Source organism: Neophocaena asiaeorientalis, unplaced genomic scaffold (genome assembly GCF_003031525.2).
Source record: "Neophocaena asiaeorientalis asiaeorientalis breed wild unplaced genomic scaffold, Neophocaena_asiaeorientalis_V1.1 scaffold164, whole genome shotgun sequence".
In the NCBI taxonomy this organism is placed as follows: Eukaryota; Metazoa; Chordata; class Mammalia; order Artiodactyla; family Phocoenidae; genus Neophocaena; species Neophocaena asiaeorientalis.
In genome coordinates, this window is record NW_020173727.1 from 1,332,390 (window position 1) to 1,351,707 (window position 19,318).

The window sequence follows — 19,318 nt, forward strand, 5'->3', positions numbered from 1 at the left end:
ATTTGTGCATAGTTTTTCAGATTTCAAAAGAATAAACAATAAAATGTATGCAGGTAAGAATCTAATAGCATAATTTATATAAGAGTAAGCAGTAGTGCGGTATGCTTATTTTTTAAAATTAATTTATTTTTGGCTGCATTGGGTCTTTGTTGCTGCGCACAGGCTTTCTCTAGTTGTGGTGAGCGGGGGCTATTCTCTTCGTTGTGGAGCACAGGCTCTAGGCGTGCGGGCTTCAGTAGTTGTGGCACGCGGGGGGTCAGTGGTTGTGGTGCATGGGCTTATTTGCTCCACAGCATGTGGGATCTTCCCGGACCAGGGCTTGAACCCGTGTCCCCTGCATTGGCAGGCGGATTCTTAACCACTGCGCCACCAAGGAAGCCCCACAGAATTGTTTTAAAATGGCCAAAAAAGATCACTGCCAATGTAAACATGGTCAATACATCCAGGAAACTATGATTTCTACCTTCATATCAGAATGATTTCAATTTTAAAATGTGTGTTTAGTAAAGAATGAGGAAAGATAGAAAACACACAAAAGAATCTTCAAGGGCTTTTTTAATTTAAAACATATATAGCACATGAAAATAACATAAATTCATATTAATACATTATATTTATATGAAACTTGTTTCAGTTAATACAGCTCATCCATTTTTGTTGTTAAATTCTACCAACTTCTTTAAAATGTTGCCTATGAAAATATCATCCAAAATGTGTCACTTTAATTTCATGAATGTTAGGTGTTATAGCTCTTTGCCTTCTTTGCCCCACACTTACACCAAAATGAATTATTTGAAAATGCTAAAATAAAGCTTTCTTAGTGGCTTAGTGGCTTTGTATTTGTATTAAAATATTTTACAACTATAAAAAGTTTAAAATAATTATATTGGTTTCCCTATATATAAATCCACATAAATATATTTGTATTGCATATTTTATTAGCTAATACAGTTTTTAAAAATATTCTACCAACTTCTTTAAAATATTTCCTATGAAAACATCATCCAAAATCTATTTTAATTTTTATGAATGTTAGGTGTTGTATCTCCTTTCTCTCTTTGCCCCATACTTATGCCAAAACAAATTATCCGAAAATGCAAATATAAATAAAATTTGGTATGCTTTCTTAGCTGTTTTGTATCTTGTATGAAGATATTTTACAAGTATAAAAGTTACAAATTTTATTGGTTTTCCTGTATATATTATATATATGTAATCTTCTACCTACTGTAAGTGAACTAATCTACAGAATTTAGTCATTTTGTTATCTCAAATGTAGAGGTCCAAAAAATCAGGGGATTACAAAAATTTCAAGGTGATTAAAGCAGATGCACATAAAATACTACAGCTATGGCATATTTAACATCCATCAATCAGAGAAAGAGAGTGTTTATCTTTCCATTTGGCAACAATATCTTCAAGATAACTATTTACCACTTTTCAAAGCACTACTATCGGGTAGGTTTTATACTGGGAGAGAGGATCTATAAAACATTACTGTCCTCATCCAAAACCAAAAATAAATAAAGGACTTTAAAATACATTAATTATGAAAGATGATGACCAGAAAAAATGACTATGTCCAATGAGCTTACAGGGCTTCAAGATGAGAATGCCTTTGCTTCATTCAAGATCTAGAATCTTCAAATTTCATTTGATACATTTAACTGGATTTTCATTTCTGATTATGTTTAACCCCTACATTTGGCTGTGTACTGTAACAACTTTTATTTTACTTGGATAGTAAAAGAAAAACCACTGAATTCTAAAGACAGATTAATAATCTGTTGAACTCAAATTGAGAACTAATCAGTGAAAAATACTTATCTGGCTCGGTAAATAAATTTAAAGAGATTGAAAACATTACAAAATAAGCTGTTTTTTAAAATATCTAACCTGAAATGATAAAAAAGTTTTTAAAAGCTATTAAAGATCTTTCCTGAGGGCTACTAAAAGCAAAAACAACCTTAATAAACACATGGTTACAAACAAATTTCCTCACAGAGGTAAAGAGGTTGTGATCAGTATCAGGATCTTAAGGAAGTGTCATTTCAGAGACTGCATTAGTCTCTTCTAAGTGGTTTAAAGAGTCTGAGCTGGTACATCCTGGAACTAAGGAAAATCCGAAGCAATTCACCTAGCGGGATACCAAAAGGACTTACATATCCTTGATTTATTCAATTTCATTGTTCTTTTACATATATTTTTCTTCTTTAAAACTTTAAGATGATTTACTCATTTATATGACAAGCTTAATAAGGCTGACATTCAATGGAAAACAATGAAATAATTTACCTTTTAGCAATTAGAAAAATTTAAATCATTTTTATTATCTCCTTTTTAAGGGTCCCTTATTATAGCTTGTGAATTTTATTAATGTAAATAAACTAAAGTGATTGTTTTTTATGCACCTCTTTGCACCACAGTGTAAAGGGTAGTCTCATTAGCAGTTAACCTTTAACACTCTGTACATACTATTCTGAAACACTGTGGTGAAGTACGGCCTCTCATCCTTGAGCAAGACGCTACATAAGGGAGGGTTAGCTGAGTTGGAAGGGTCTTCCGCATCCCAAATTTCAAGCATACTGCAACCAGGCCTGAAAAAAACAGGCACATATATCTGTATTAAAAGTGCATTCATATCTAGAAGAAATATAATTATAAAATATCTCCTAGATCTTTAGAGACTAATTTAATAAATTAAAGATTTAAAAGCATCATTTCAAAAAACGTAAGTTTAAAATTTAGAGATAATAAAATGAAGGTACACTGCATTTTCGTGTTCCACTTAATGAAATAACTAATATATTATTGAATCAAATAATAAGGGCTCAATGCATATTCAGAAATATATATTTAAAAATCTACTTTCAAAGTAAAATATAAATGAATATTCTAACTGGTACTGCCATCCAAACATAAGGCCCATTTATAGCAGAATGAGACAAATTAAAGGAAAGTTAATCTAATTCCTGATGAATTTCATATTTTTGAGCTTAAATTGACTTGGATTAGCATGAAAACATATATAGTCCAAAGCAGGGAAAAGAAGCTCTTCTGCCAACTTTATTCTCCTCAACTCTTTCCCTTTTGAATGGATTGAATGAAATAATACTTCTCACTAGGCAACAACCTGGCATGAGAGTCATTAAAGGGAAGAAGTCAGGCAAAATTGGTTTCTAATTTTTTAACAGCTATATTGAGGTATAATTTATGTACGATAAAATTCACCCATTTTATGTGTAAAGTTTGATAAGTATGGGCAAATGTGTATAGGTGTGTGAGCGCCATCATAATCATAACACAGGGAATTTCCGTCACCCCAACACGCTCCCTTGTAGCCTTTTAGAGTCAGTCCTCTCCCCCAAATATAAACCTAGGCAAGCACTGCACCCTTCTGCACTATAGTACGGCCTTTTTTAGAATATGCTAGATAATGCATATCTAGCACATATTACCTACATGGTTACTCACATGGTAACATTGCTATCCTTTCTCCTTCAACCTTTCCTTCATGTATCTGTATTTACAATGCATCCCTTACAGGAAGGACATAGTTGGGTTTTGCTTTTGTATTCAGTCTGTCAATCTCTGACATTTGATTGGAGTGTTTAGTCCCCATTCACATTTGCAAGTACTGATACGGTTTGATTTAGGGTTGCCACTTTCCTGTTTTTCTTCTGTTTGTTTCATATCTTTTTTGATCATCTGTTTCTTTCTTGATTTCTTTTATGTAAAGCAAAAAGGTTTTATTATACCATTCAATTCATCTACTGGCTTATTTGGGTTTTTTCGTTTTGTTTTTTGCTTTTGCATTTTTCAAGTGGTTTGCTCTAGGGATTACAACAGACATCTTCAATGTATCACAATTTACTTTACATTAAAATTGGATTATTTCCAAGGACGTGTGCCAAGAAGGTGGAGTAGGAAGGCCCTGAGCTCACCCCCTCCCATGGGCACACTAAAATTACAACTATTTACAGAGTAACTATTGATGAGAAAGACCAGAATCTAGCAGAAAAGACCTTATGCAACTAAAGATATAAAGAAAGAACCACAATGAGACAGGTAAGCGGGGCAGAGGTGTGGTAATAGTCAAGACTCATCATATACCCAGGTGGGTGACCCACAGATGGAGGATAATTACAATTGCAGAGGTTCTCCCCAAAGAGTGAAGAATCAGAGCCCCACTTTGGGCTCGGGGTCCTGTATCAGGAAGATGAGCCTCCAGGATATTCAGCTTTGAAGGCAAGCAGGGTTTACTTTTGGGAAAGAGAGAGGGCTGTGGGAAAGAGAATCCACTCTTAAAGGGTGTACACAAAATCTCATACACTGCAGGACCCAGGGTAGAAGCAGTAATCTGAAAGGAGCCTGGGTCAAACCTTCCTGCTGATCTTGGAGAGTCACCCAGAAAGGCAGGAGGCAACTGGAGCTCACCCTGGGGACGTAGATGCTGGTAGCAGCTACTTTGGGGAGCTTGTTCTACCACATGGACACTGGTGCTGGTAAGTGCCATCGTGGAATTCTTCCTCTAGCTTATCAGCATAGGACCTGTCCGACCCACCATCCTGTGGGTACCAGTACTGAGAAGACTCAGATCAAGCAGCTAGCCTGACACAGCCCCATCCACCAGCAGGCCAACATCAGCTTTGCTACACCCTGGAACCTATAGCCAGGTGCCTCGTGATCTGGCCCCACCCACCACTGGCCAGTAGCCTCCACACAAAGTAGGGCCTGGCAACCAACAGGACTGGGGGCCAGCCACATCTACCTGACCATCCATAGTTCTCAGCCTACCACAACAGAAGGGCCCGCACAGCTGACACAGGGGGCAACCCTAGAGCATATAGCTCTGGTGACCAGAGGGGAGTGCACTTCCGGAACCCACAGGATGTCTCCTACAGAAGGTCACTTCACCAAGATTGGGAAGTGTAACCAAACTACCAAATACATAGAAATAATAACAGCAAATTAGGTAAAATGAGGTGACAGAGAAATATGTTCCAAAGGAAAAATATAAAAACCCTGGAAGAAGAATTAAGTGCAGTAGAGATAAGTAATTCCAAATAAAAAGTTCAAGGTAATGATCACAAAGATGCTCAAAGAACTTGGGAGAAGAATGGATGAACACAGTGAGAAGTTTAACAACGAGATAGGAAATATAAAGAACCACCAAACAGCTGAATAATACAATAAGTGAAATAAAAAAAAATACACTACAAGGAATCAACAGTAGATTAGATGATACAGAGGAATGGATCAGTGAACTGGAAGACAGAGCTGTGGATGTCACTGATGCTGAACAGAAAAAAAGAAAAAAAAATTACTGAGGACAGTTTAAGAGACCTCTGAGACAGCATCAAGCATACTAACATTCTCATTTTAGGGGTCCCAGAAGGAGGAGAGAGAGAAAAAGGGGCAGAGAACATATGTGAAGACACAATAGCTGAAAATTTCCCTAACCTGTGAAAGGAAACAGACTTCCGGGTACACAAAGAGTCCCAAACAGGATTAACCTGAAAGGTCCACACCAAGACACATTGTAATTAGAATGACAAAAATTAAACATAAAGAGAGATTCTTAAAAGCAGCAAGGGAAAAGCAACAAGTTACCTACAGGTTTTGAGCTATTATGAATAAAACTGCTATGACACTCTTTCTAGAGAGATGGGGTTTTTTTTTTTTTTTTTTTTTTTTTTGCAGTACGCGGGCCTCTCACTGTTGTGGCCTCTCCCACTGCGGAGCACAGGCTCTGGACGCGCAGGCTCAGCAGCCATGGCTCACGGGCCCAGCCGCTCCGCAGCATGTGGGATCTCCCCGGACTGGGGCACGAACCCGTGTCCCCTGCATCGGCAGGCGGACTCTCAACCACTGCGCCACCAGGGAAGCCCTAGAGAGATGTTTTAATTTCTCTTATTTAAATTCTTTGGAATGGAACTGCTGAGTAATAAGGTAGATGTGTGCTTAAATTTTTTTAAGATTTCTCCAAATAGTTCTCCAAAGTGGTTGTATCATGTTCTCCAAATAGTTCTCCAAAGTGGTTGTATCATGTTCACTCCCCTTAGCAATGTAAGAGATTTACAATTATTCTGTATCCTCTCCAATGTATGGTGTTTTAGTTTTAAAAATTGTATTTATCGGTCAGTCACACATTTTCTTTAGTGAATTATGTCTTTCCAAGTCTTTTGCCCATTTTCAATTGTACGGTCATTTTATTATTAATTTATAGAATTTCTTTATATGAACTATATTTATAAGTCCTTTATCAGATATATGCTTTCAAATATTTTCTTCTAGTCTGTGGCTTGCCTTATCATTTTCCTAATGTCTTTTTGGTGAAAATATTTCAATTTTGATATATACAATTTACTGATTTTTTAAATCGTTAGTACTGTGTTCTAAGAAATCTTTACAGTTTTAGCTCTTACATTTAGTTCTATAATCCACATAAAGTTAAGTTTTGTATATGGTGTAGTATGGGTCATGGTTTAATTTTTTTCTGTACATTATATCCAGTTAGATCAGCAATATTGTTAAAAGACCCCTTTTTCCATTCAAGTAAAAAATAGTGTTTTAAAATTTTCTTTGTGGTTTTTTTCCTTTGACACATAAATTACCCGTAAGTTTACTGCCTAATTTCCAAATATGCATGGATTTACTAGGTATCTGTTTATTATTGTTTTCTATTTTAATTCTGTATGATTTAAAACCTTTTAAACATATTGAGACAATTTTACAGCCCAGCATATGTTCTCTCTTGGTGAACATTCCACATGCCCTTTAAAAGAATGTGTATTCTACAGCTGTTTCCTGTAGTGTTCAATAAATGTCAGTTGGGTCAGGTTATTTGATACTATTTGTTGTTCATCTCTTTTATATGCTTACTGACTTTTTATCTACTTTTCCTAGTAGGGGAAAAAAATGTTAACTTTTCCAACTATAATTAAAGCCTTGCTTATTTTTTCTTTTAGTTCTACACATTTTTATTTTTTGTGCTTTGAAGCTCTGTTTAGAGGTATGCATATTTAAAACTGTTAGATATTTTTGATGAATTAATCCTTTTGTCATCATAAAATGTCCACCTTTATTTGTGACAATATGCCCTGTTTTGAAGTATGTTTTGTCTTAAGCTTTAAATTAAATTAATATGATAAGCATATACATTATGATATTTCTGTTTCTTCTTTTGCAAGATGCCATTTCTTCCTATACATATTTATTAGATCTTAAAATTAGATACAAAAATTAGCTACTAAAATTTATGAACTTAGCTCTTCAAAGTCTGTTATAGCCAATTCTTAATTATCATAGGAGAAATGAAAATTCTTAATGCTAAAATTAATATAACTAAGGACTTCTTAAATCAAGGAGACTAAACAAAGGTCTCAAGATATCCATTACACATCTTAGAATTTTATGTATTATTAGAGATTCAAAATTTAGAAATGAAAAAATGTTAATTAGAAACGTTTTCTTATTATGTCCTTTTGAGTTACGTGAAACTTTTCTTATGAGTCTTATAAATCCAATGTAAATCAGCTGTAGTAGCAGAATGCTAATATCTCACTTGGTTGTAAATTCAAATCTGTATTTCAGACATCTAATAAAAGTTATAAAAATGTGAAGATTATGGAAAAAAGCTACATTTAAGATGTTAAATTAAAATGAAAAAATTAGGATAGCAAAATATACTATACTTTAAAAAAATTACATTATGCTTAAACAATAGTATAATTTTAATTTCCTACATGAAATAATTTTAAATAAAATACCAGGGCAACAATTTAATGGAATTAATTTAAAATAAAAATTTTTAAAGAATCAGGACTGCTGTAATAAAGTAAAACATTTGTTGTTTTAAAATATACCATATCATATACCACAGGGCTCATACTCACTTAGTTCTTACAACACACCACGCCTCTTCTAAAATGTAGTAATTCACATGTAACTTCACCAACTTATCTCTCACTTCTTTTGCAGATTTTCGACTATATGCAGAATAAACTATTTTTGTCCGAGCTCTTTAAATTCAAACAAGTTAAAACAATTTTAAATAAATGATAATAGATGTGTTACCAAATTAAAACCTCAATGCTTACTGGATGGAGCATTGATTATATACGACCCCAAATAGCATGAATTATTTTGGGAATAGCAATTGCCACATTTCTATTTATATTTTGCATGTGCTTAAACTTACAGCAATTTGATTTTTGCAGGTACTGCTTATTAGTGTATAAACCAGTTTAGAGTCTAGAGGTAGGTAGCAGTATAATAGTTCAGAATATAAAATTTGCTTTGCATAATTCATAAAATAATTAATCTGGAACAAATTCAGATAGAGGCTAAATATAGTGAAAACATAGATTTCAGTAGATAATTTCATTCATAGAAACTCTGAAAAGCATATGAGTTGAAGCTGAATGTACCAAATAGAACAATTAGACAGTGGGCATCTAGGGTAGTAGTCATGTAGAGAAAGCAACTTAACAGAAGCTTGAGAGACAGGTATGCTTACCAAAATATGGTCCAACAGATGGTTTAGCCCTAAATGGGGGTTTTTATAAAATCCTGAACAAATTATCAATTATGCATTAGACTTTTCTTAGGATTTCAAGCATACAGAACGCCCAATCTCCACAACCAAACATAAAACTTTAAATAATTTAAAATATTACCTCTAACAATAAGCCAAAAATACATTAAAAGGAAATGATTACCCAATTACTAGAATGATTATAATAATTTTTAAAAGTCAGTCATTTAAGGAAAACAAAACTTTCAGACCTCAGTGGAAGCTAGAGTTCCCATAATCAGCTAGGAAAAGAGCACCCCAAAGTTTCATAAAAGCGTTTAATATAGCAAATTTCATGTACCTTTTCTATCTGTTAAAAAAGGCTAATCATTGGCCACAAGTAAGATGAAGAATGGTTTCTTAAACCAGGCAGAGGGGCTGTGGAATCTAGAACAGGGGTTGGCAAACTATGGCCATGAGCCAAATCTATCCCCACTCTTATTACTATTACTTAGGAGTTTCACTGGAACACACACCCACATAAACACACAGAGGCTAGTCATAAATGTGACATATTTTTCACTGTGAGAAAAACTGGGTGTTGCTTCTTTCAGTTTCCAGAGGTTTATTAAGGTTACTTTAAGTCAACAGGTACGTATTGTAATTTCTGAATGGTTATTATTCTTTAACTTCTAGCACAAATATGAGGATAAGAGTGATTGTGTGTGTGTGTGTGTGTGTGTGCATGTGTGTATAAAAATTTCCCTATTCCTATGAGTCAGGAGAAGTCGTTAGTGTGTCTGGTTGAAGTATTCTATCAGTTGCCCACCTCAAGTCTGCATCCTCATAATGTGGGTGATTCACAATGGGGTGAAGAGTGGAGAGCTTGACACTTGCCATTGTAGGCATGGCACCAGCGAAAACAGCATCTGGAAAACAAGATTATATTCCTTAACAACATGTTTTAAAGAAAACCAAAAGTTACCTATCTGTAATATTTGAACCCAGATTAAGAAAGATGAAGTACATTTAAATAATAATCATTGGCAGCATTCTTTTTCTTCGCTTAATATTTACTGATGGTCTACACAATAGCCAACTTTCATTAAATGTTATCTTGGTGCCAGGAACTGCTAAATACTTTTACTAGGATTATAGAATTTAATTTGCACAGCTTTGAGGTGGGTTCTATGTATTCTTATTTTGTAGATCAGGAAGCTGAGACACAGCAAAGTTAAGTGACTTGCCCAAGACTGCACAGCTAGAAAGTATCAGGGCCTACCCTCTTAGCCACTTCACTACAGCATACTACCATGTTCAAGCGCTATACTAAGAGACAGCACTACAAAGACACACAGGACTGGAAAGAATTGTAAAACTTGATATCTTGTTCCAATAGTTTAAAGTTCTAGGAACTGGGAGACTATTATAAAGGGCAAGTCTTATGGTACATGTTTTAAAGTGACTTTTGTGGGTTGTGAACTGTAATCTTGAGAACTTTCCAGATGAAAGCATTGTTTTCTTCCCTCAGATCACCTTTAAATATTCATAGCTAAGTTTTCTTAGTTTCTGTTTGACTTTATAAATGTATACATTTCATCAAACCATTTCATTACTTGTTAGTAGTACTTTCTGAAGTAATAGCTTGTATAAATGTATTGCCTTTTGGTTATAACTAGTCTTACACCAAAATCTACTGTCTGGCTTCAGTTTTAGTTCTGTCTCTTGGGAGACAAAAAGATCAAATGCTTACTTCCTGGCACTCGTGTACAATAAATGATTACATGATTAGCAAGGTTATCGTCATTTTTAATCAGCACAGTAAAATCACTAATAAGAACAAGGCATATTATTCAGATCTACTGTAAATAATTGAATGTTTACTTTCAAATGTAATTAAGCATTCTAAATGTAACTTTGGAGACTTCCCTGGTGGTGCAGTGGTTAGGAGTCTGCCTGCCAATGCGGGGGACATGGGTTCGAGCCCTGGTCTGGGAAGATCCCACATGCCACAGAGTAACTAAGCCCGTGCGCCACGACTGCTGAGCCTGCGCTCTAGAGCCTGTGAGCCACAGCTGCTGAAGCCCACGCGCCTAGAGCCCATGCTCCGCAACAACAGAAGCCACTGCAATGAGAAGCTCGTGCATTGCAATGAAGAGTAGCCCCTGCTCACTGCAACTAGAAAAAGCCCACGTGCAACAACGAAGACCCAATGCAGCCAAAAATAAATAAATAAATGGATACACCTATTAAAAAATAAATAAGTAAATAAATATAACTTTGCATGAATATCTCTTTATATGCCTTAAATTTGAAAATACATACATAAATTGAAGTAGACGTGTATTTATTATTGTAAGATTCAATAATTAATGATGAAAAGCTCTTAGGCTAGAGCAGTGGTTCTCAACCAGAAGTGATTTTGTTTCCTAGAGACACTGACAACTTCTGGAGATATTTCTGGTTAGCACACTGTGGGGGGAGAGGGGCTACTGACATCTACGGGTAGAAGGAAGGAATGCTGCTCAATATGCTGCCAATGCACAGGGTAGCCCCAAATATCAACAGTGCCAAGCTTGGGAAACTCTGGGCTAGAAGGACCCAAAGCTCAGGGCCAGGGTCATCCAGAAGAAACTAGGTAAGCCTGTCCAGCAAGAACTGGAACCACTGAGAAGCAACCATCTATGAAACAGAGAGAAGGGGAGAATACTCCCCAAATGCTTCTTTCCTCTTGGGGGCAAAGTAAGCATGAGTGTGACAGGGAAATAATAGGATCTTTTCTATAATATATTTAAATCTCCACTTAGCTTACCGCATGTATTAGAAAAAAGCTATCCCTTTGACTTGACAGAGCCTCACTAATACATACATGACTTGGTAAGAGGACCACAGGCTGGATATCAGTTCCCACTTGTCCTCCCAACTGAGCACCTTTGTGCTGTGTACAAACTATACAACCTTACATGGTAGACCTGAATGTAAGCTCTAGTTCCACCTTTACTATAGAATTTAATAAACCATGTGGTAACCATGACAGAACTCATAATACAGCGATGAGAAAGATTGGTAAGATCAAAGAAGAGGCAAAAATGAGGTAGGAGTTTGTGAGAGTTATCTCAGAAGAGTAAGTTGCCAAACATAGGCTCTCTCTGCCAAGAACCCAAGACAAACACTGGAACAAAGAAAGACACAAGCAAACATGAAAAGAGCAGGTATCTTTTAAAACTTTGGAAAAACAGCTGTAAGTGGGGAGGGGCAAGGGAGAGTAAAGGGACTAGCTACCTTGTACTATTGTACTACAAGGAAAAAGTCAGTAAAGTGTTAATTCAAAAATTCTGATTAAACTAACCTGGAAGCTCTAAGTGATGAGGCACTGTCACCTACACCCTTTGAAAGCCATAGGCCAAATATCTGAGTTGAAGTTCATAAGAGTTTACCTTAATGATAGCTAGTTAGTAAAATGATGACTACCAAATAAGAGATAAGAAGAAACTGGCTCAAGGAGTCACAGGATAAATTTAAATAAACCATAGTGAAGAACTTGTGCCAGAAAAAAATTATGAAACGTCAAAAATTGTCTAGGACAAGACTATAGGTTACTTACAGAAAATAATGTACAACATATTTATCCTCTGGAAAGGTATTTAAAAGTGAAATAAATATCAATCTGCTTGAGGTGGTTTTGGATAAAGATAGCAAGAAAAGAAGATAAGCTAAAAGAATATTTTAAAGTATTTAAAAATAGCATGTAGACTGATCTTTTTGAGATGAATTAGTGAAGAAAACAGAATATCCAAGATTTTAACTCTTCTCCATGTGACTGGTTTTACAGACATGGAGCAGAGAGTAGGCACTGAATGGAAGTGATGGGAGGGGTATTGTTAACCTCCCCACAGTCAAAACTATCTTCTCCAGTGGCCTGTCACAAGGTGTGAAAGTTGTCATTAAAGGTTTTTTTTTTCTTTGAGGTGTCACTGTTATGGTTAAAATACAATAATCTCAGCATTATAGCACATAACTTGTGAACAATCAATAACTCTTAAAGTCAGTTAAAATTCTTTTCGACAGGTTTAAATTCTTTAAATTCTTTTAAACCTAGGAGGGGTTTAAAGATGACACAAAACCACCTTTTAAAAAGGTTTGATTTGGTGAACACTGCAATTACCATGCTCAAAATTTGTGAAGGTATGAATGCGTATGTATTTAAAATTTTTATATATATACACACATACACATATATATGAAATGATAACTGTACAATATATGCAAATGTATAATAACATATAATAATAATGTGTGTGCTAGCTATACGTATAACCAAACAGCTACATACCCGGTCTGGTATTGTGTTTGATCCACTGTATCAGTTCTTCCTGGGGCAAATTATTAAATTCTCCTATTATGTTCCATTGATTATGGAGGTTTGCACAACCTTGTATTGACATCACTGTTAGAATGCCAAAGATAACATTCTCAAAACGAACTCTCCGAAAAAGCCAGCCAAAGAGCTGAAATGAAAGAAACCAATTATTTATAATTCTTATATGAAGGGGGCTATTGGGTCAATAATAAATTACCACCTTTCTACCTAAACCAAGGTGGATTACCATCTGATACTAACAATATACAGAATATAATAATCATCACCTATTGTTTAAAAACAGCAAATATTTTGGAATTGGAGTCCAGTTAACAATGGAGCTTTCTGGGGTTCCCTGGTGGCACAGTGGTTGGGAGTCCGCCTGCCGATGCAGGGGACACGGGTTCGTGCCCCAGTCCGGGAAGATCCCACATGCCACAGAGCGGCTGGGCCCGTGAGCCATGGCCGCTGAGCCTGCGCGTTCGGAGCCTCTGCTCTGCAACAGGAGAGGCCACAACAGTGAGAGGCCCGCGTACCGCAAAAAAAAAAAAAAAGGAGCTTTCTTTCCTCTTAAAAGAAATAAAGAAGGAATACCTGATCCTTCTGGTACTGATTTACTACCAGGAATTAAGATTAGCAAATCACAATTCTGAAACATCCTGGAACTAAATCCATAACATCTGGCTGCCTTTTATGGACATCTTGAATAACTAGGGAAACCTCATTAGTACTGACAAGTATATTCCTCTCAGGAATATAAGCATTATGATATTCTAAGGCAAGACACTTACAATCAAAACTAAATAAGGTGTCTCTAGAAGTAACTTGGTCCCAAAATTCTAGCTACTTTGTCTAGCTCTTTTGCATACAGTAACAGAACCCCAGAATTGACAATTTTCCCCCACGAATTATCCAAGGCCAACAAGACAACACTAGAGCAATTACGCTGCATCTTCTCTAGTATTACAAGAGCACTTGAGGATAGTTTTGACAGGCCAAGAATCTCTTACACTGACCTGAACTTCAAAAAACTATATTTGTGGAGAGGATACTAATAGAGGGGAAAGTCATAGAATTATCAGCTAAAATCTAGGAATAATTTTTCAAAGCTACCTGAATTTACTTTTCTTACTCTATAATGAATCATGAACTAACATTTTAAATCATTTAAGATAAAAACACCTAGTGTTTTTATGTTTTGGATTACTCAGCAAAGCCATGGTAACTACACCGTAGTTGCTGTAGTGTTATAGTGTAGTTATACAAGAATGAATACCTTACCCGCCGAGAGCATATCAAGGAAGCCATAACACACATGTGAGGTGTCAAAAAGAGCTTCAGCCTCATAATTAAAATGGCAAGGGAAGCAAATGCAAACAACTGCAATATGTGAAAAATTAGCTATAAAAACACAAAACAAAATTACATTTTCACTTTATATATTTTTTAATTAATATATGTAAAATAAAGTATATTAAAACTATTATTCACTAGGACAAGGATCTTTTAAGTTATTAATAAGTCTATTAATATTTATTCATTCATTCAACAAAGATTTATCAAATGCCTGCTATATGCCAGGTACTGTTCTGGGTGCTTTGGATATAGTAGTGAACAAAAGAACACTGAGCAATTCCTGTCCTATGAGGCTCACATTTTAGTACATTTACTAAGGAGAGACAAAATAAACAGACATAGCAAATAACAAAATCTATCATACAGTCTATCAGAAAGTGGTAAGTGCAATGGAAAGGGAAGCAGAGCCAGGAAAGGAGACTGAAGTGCAGGGTGTGGTGTGAGACCACAGGCAGGAGAAGTTGCAAGTGTAATTAGGATCATCAGAGTGGGCCTCTTCAAAGAGGTGGCATTTGAGCAAGGACCTACGCCAGGTGAGAAAGGGAGTCACAGAGACATAAAAATATGGGATGCTTCACAAATTTGTGTCATTTAGTCAGCAACAAAAATCATAACACAAACTAGATTATTTTAGAAGTAGTAGAATTGTATAAATACTTGTACTAATTAGTAGGACACCCCATTTTAAGATGGGGTTCCTCTGAGCAAAGGTTTCAAACATAACTTTTCTAACAGACATATTCATAAAATATCAACAAACTCCTCCCTAGAAAAATGGACAAAGAATACAACCAAAAGTAAGCACAACTAAATATTCATGTTCTAATTCACTAATATTCAAACAAATTAAATAGTAAAGATAATATTTTCACCTATAAAATTGACAAATATTAAATTAATAGAGTGTTAGAGAGTATGCCATGAAACACACCGAAATAACTGGTATATTTCTGTAATTTGGTAATATTTATCAAGACCCTAGAAAAGAGCCAACTCCTTTGACTAAAATTTTGGTTCTAGGAATTTAACTTAAGAGAATAATCAAAACACAAAAATGCTTCTACAAAGATGATCGCTGAAATGAATTTTTCACAGCAAAAACAGAAACAACCTAAGTGACCAATAGAGAGGACTAAGTAAATTATTGCATTTTCACATGTATACAACCATTAAAAGATTACATACTGGAAGATTATTTAATGGCATGGAAAAGTTTTCAAAATATAAAACTCTATACTATAATAATATTAATTCTATGAAAACCATCTATGTGTGTATATACATGCACAGGGGGAAAAGGCTGTAAGAGAATATACCTAAAAAGTTAACAGAAATTATTTCTGACTGGTGATTTTTCTGCATTTTTCAAATTTTAAAGACACGTTCTATTATAATCAGAAATATATAATTTATATTTAAAACAGAATGGCAAAAACTGTACCTAAGGTTATCGTTTTTCCTTTTCTAAATGATATTTGAAATGGAAAATCTGTTAATTTTTTAAATAATTCTTGAACCCAGAGTTGGAATGTGGAACATTTATTTCAAAATCAATTCTTCATTTTTCTTTAGTCAAACTCACCTTTGGACAAAATTAGGAACATGTTTTGGAGAGGAGACAAGACATCAACACACTTCATCCTCAAATAGGTCCTTTTGTTTAGGACCGCTAAATCACAGATTGATAGGTTATGTGAGCCATCTACTTTAATCATCTATCCAAAACAGGGATCACTTCTATAAATCTATCAACTGAATATTCACTATTTCTTGAAAAGGAATATGCCACAGGAGTACCTATTACAAAGACGGATAGCTGTATATGTTAGAAAATCTTTTCTAAAACTGAACTAATGTTTTCCTGCAACTTCCACACCTCTGGAACTGCACAAAATTGGTCTAAACCCATTTGTGCATGACAGTTCTCGATTATCTAAATACTGTAATTATGACTTTGCATTATTCCCACCTTCAACCTTAGAAAGCTTTCTATCTTTAGAGTAAATATTCAGAAAAATTCAATTATTAGTTGTGTGTTGTCATAATTCTGGTTGCCCTGCTCTGAATGTGGTACAGATTGTCCATCATCTTCTTAAAATGTGGCATCTAGAAACAGACCATAATAGATAACGGATAATCGATACAAATACACATCTGAATTCTCCCAGTATTCCTTCCTTTGGTTATTTTGAGCCACAGGATGACACTATCATTTCCTCCCCTAACTTCTGTTACTTCTACTTTAGCAACAATTTCTCACATGACCAAAATCAAATCCAAGGTAGTAATACTCCTTGACTTTCCTCTATCATCTAAAGGCTGCAGGAAGGACTGTTTTCATATGGAGACCTGAAAGATCCCCACCATTACCTTGTCTTCCCTGAATGATGCTTTTTGTGGCTGGATGACACAGAACAGCTATCCCAAATGGCATCACTTACATCTGTTTTCTATTCTCACCCAAATGCTCCTAAGCATTCACTTACTCTCAGGCTACGACTTTCCATAAAGCTCTTTTGCCATAGTTATTTTATCTTCCATTCTATAAGACAGCCTTCTTTTTAACTACCAAGTGGAGGACAGAAGGCTACAGTCAAAAAGTATAGTACAAAAATCACTATTGTATGTATGCCATTGTCAATCTGGTACCTCTTGCCATATAAAAATTACTAGGAAAATTCTCACAACATTTTTTAGAGGCTGGAAGGAAGGAAGAGAAGCTCAGGGAACTGTTTACTACTCAACTTTGGAATAAGTGAGCCCAACTGGGTAAAATGTGAGGTAGCAGCTACCGAGCAGAAAGAAAGCAAGGACTAACTAAAGCCAGTCCAAATAGCGAGTTGTTCCTGTCAAAACTACCTCACATGACAGTGTGAAGATATCTTGAGAACATGCTAAAGAGATGCCCTTCACTGGCACAGTTAACAGGGAGCAGAATATTAGATCTGAAATTTTGAACCAGAAGGCACACTAACTGTAAAAGTGGATATTTATACAATGCTTAACTTAGACTAGGCATTATTGTAAGGACCTTACATGTAACTCATATAATCCCATAGCAACCATATGAAGATAAGTACTATTATGATTGTTGTTGCTTTTGTTGTTCCCCAAAAGATGTAAAATAACTTAGCCAATATCACATGCTGAGTAAGTGGAAGAACAAAGATCTGAGTCCAGTCTAGCTTCTGAGTCATTGTCTTTAACTACTACCCTATACTTTCTCTCCAAACAATAAACTATTCAACAACATAGTTCTATTAGTCTGTGAATACAGAAGTGTACAGATTCCCAAAATATGTCACTCAATATCAGTTTCTCAAAAGAAGTAATTCTTCCCCCAAATTCTGTATCATTTCACTTCTTCAACTGAATAGCTCTATATAAGTTCAGATGCCTTCAGCTGTATGTCACAGAAAGCTCTTTGGCTGTAAGTAACAGAAAAACCTTGTTGATAATAGAAAACACAAACTAAACAGACTTCAAATATAAAGGATCTAATATAAACTAATCACATAATATAATAAACTAGGGATTAGAAAAAAGTGAAGGCTGATGCAGGACTTTCTGTCATGGACAAAATGAGATATGAGTGGGTCAAAAGAATATTCAGGAGTGAATACTCTGAATGTTCTCTCTCCCTAGCCAATCTTCTCACCAGTTCTTCATAGTATTAGGACATTCTGGGACTAAATATTTTTCCTAAATCTCTTTCCTTTCTTTTCTTCCCTGTGAATTACTAGGTACTCCTTCACTAATTTCTAAGCCCATAACATAGAAAAGTTGGCTAAAAGAAACAAATCTGATGTAATAAATAAAACACAAATATATTAAATTATGAGGAAAAATCACAACAGTATCCATTAATCTAACAAACTTTAATAATCAATATCATACCAGTAGGGGTTAATTTAGTGAGTTGAGGTTTGCAGACCATCCCTGATTCAGAGGGTTAGCACAAAGCGAGGAATTTAGAACTTACCCCCAGTGAAAAAATTATCCTAAGGGATCCTCACCTAGTTTTGAAACAAGCTGGAATGTACAATCTTTTGCTATCATATCACATTCAAAGTGAATCAGGGTTTGTGCCTCTCGTACCCTATCATCCCTAAGGTGAAAACAGTCCCATCCCAAACCAAACAGATATTTATCAGTGTGAGTCACAAGTGGAAGTGGGATTAGGAGCCACTTCATTGCTACTGCCCAGAAATCTATCATCTCCTTCCATAAGACCTACTATTTTTAGAAATTTAAATCTCTAATCTGCCTATACATCAGGAGTTTAGCATACCCTCTTTAGTTTGAAAAAATTAACAGATTTGCTATCACTGTCCTTTTTTCGGTCAGCTTCACTTTCTTACTGCCTTCTAAAAAACCATCTTCTTTACTGCCAACAGACTTAAAAGATCTGACCATACCATCTCCAACTTAACAACAAAGTCCAGAATGAAGTCCAGCTGCTTTGCATACAAAGGCATCATAGTCTGAACTCTGCTTTCTTTTCCCATCTTCTTGTCTTTTTTATGCATCAGCAACACTGATTTGCCTGTAGCTCTGGATAAATTTATTACCTTCTGCCTTCTTTGCACATGTGCATCCTCTGACTCTGGTAAACTCTTCCTCTATAGTCATCTGAAAAGCCTTTCCCTAACTACCCCATCCCTTCCAAACACAGATTTAATCACTTCTTCTTCTGTACTACTTTTGTATCTTCCTTTGTCATTGCACATATAATTATGTGGTCACATTTTTTCCCTCTACTATACCTTAAATTCCATAAAGCAGAAACCTGGTGTATAGTAGGCACATAATAAAGACTGAACTGATAAGTATGCAGAATTAACAGAAAAAAGAAAAATGGGCAAAACAAGGACAAATGGAGAAATGAAAGAAAATGAGAAGGTAGCAAACTATGTGAGAAAGAGAGGCAGAAACTTAAGGAATACTATATTTCTAAAAAGAGGTGGGTTTTAAATATTGTATGATAAAATATGAAGTACGAATGTGTACTAGTAAGTAAAGCTGGATAATGTGACATGCCTAATTTACATAAACGCAGTTCACATTAGGTGGTATCAGAGTGA

General features: G+C 35.3%; 1 protein-coding gene across 1 annotated transcript in view; it reads right to left on the minus strand.

The window, feature by feature from the left end:
- Positions 1–586: 586 nt before the first annotated feature.
- DPY19L2 (dpy-19 like 2) overlaps positions 587–19,318 on the minus strand; it is an 88,557-nt gene continuing 69,825 nt past the window's right edge. Inside the window, exons 18-22 of the mRNA XM_024750776.1 lie at positions 14,160–14,279; positions 12,852–13,026; positions 9,348–9,447; positions 7,899–8,024; positions 587–2,597 (exon numbers count right to left, since the gene is read on the minus strand). Coding sequence (XP_024606544.1) covers positions 2,444–2,597; positions 7,899–8,024; positions 9,348–9,447; positions 12,852–13,026; positions 14,160–14,279 — 675 coding nt within the window. The 3' untranslated portion in view covers positions 587–2,443. The remainder of the gene's footprint in view (positions 2,598–7,898; positions 8,025–9,347; positions 9,448–12,851; positions 13,027–14,159; positions 14,280–19,318) is intronic.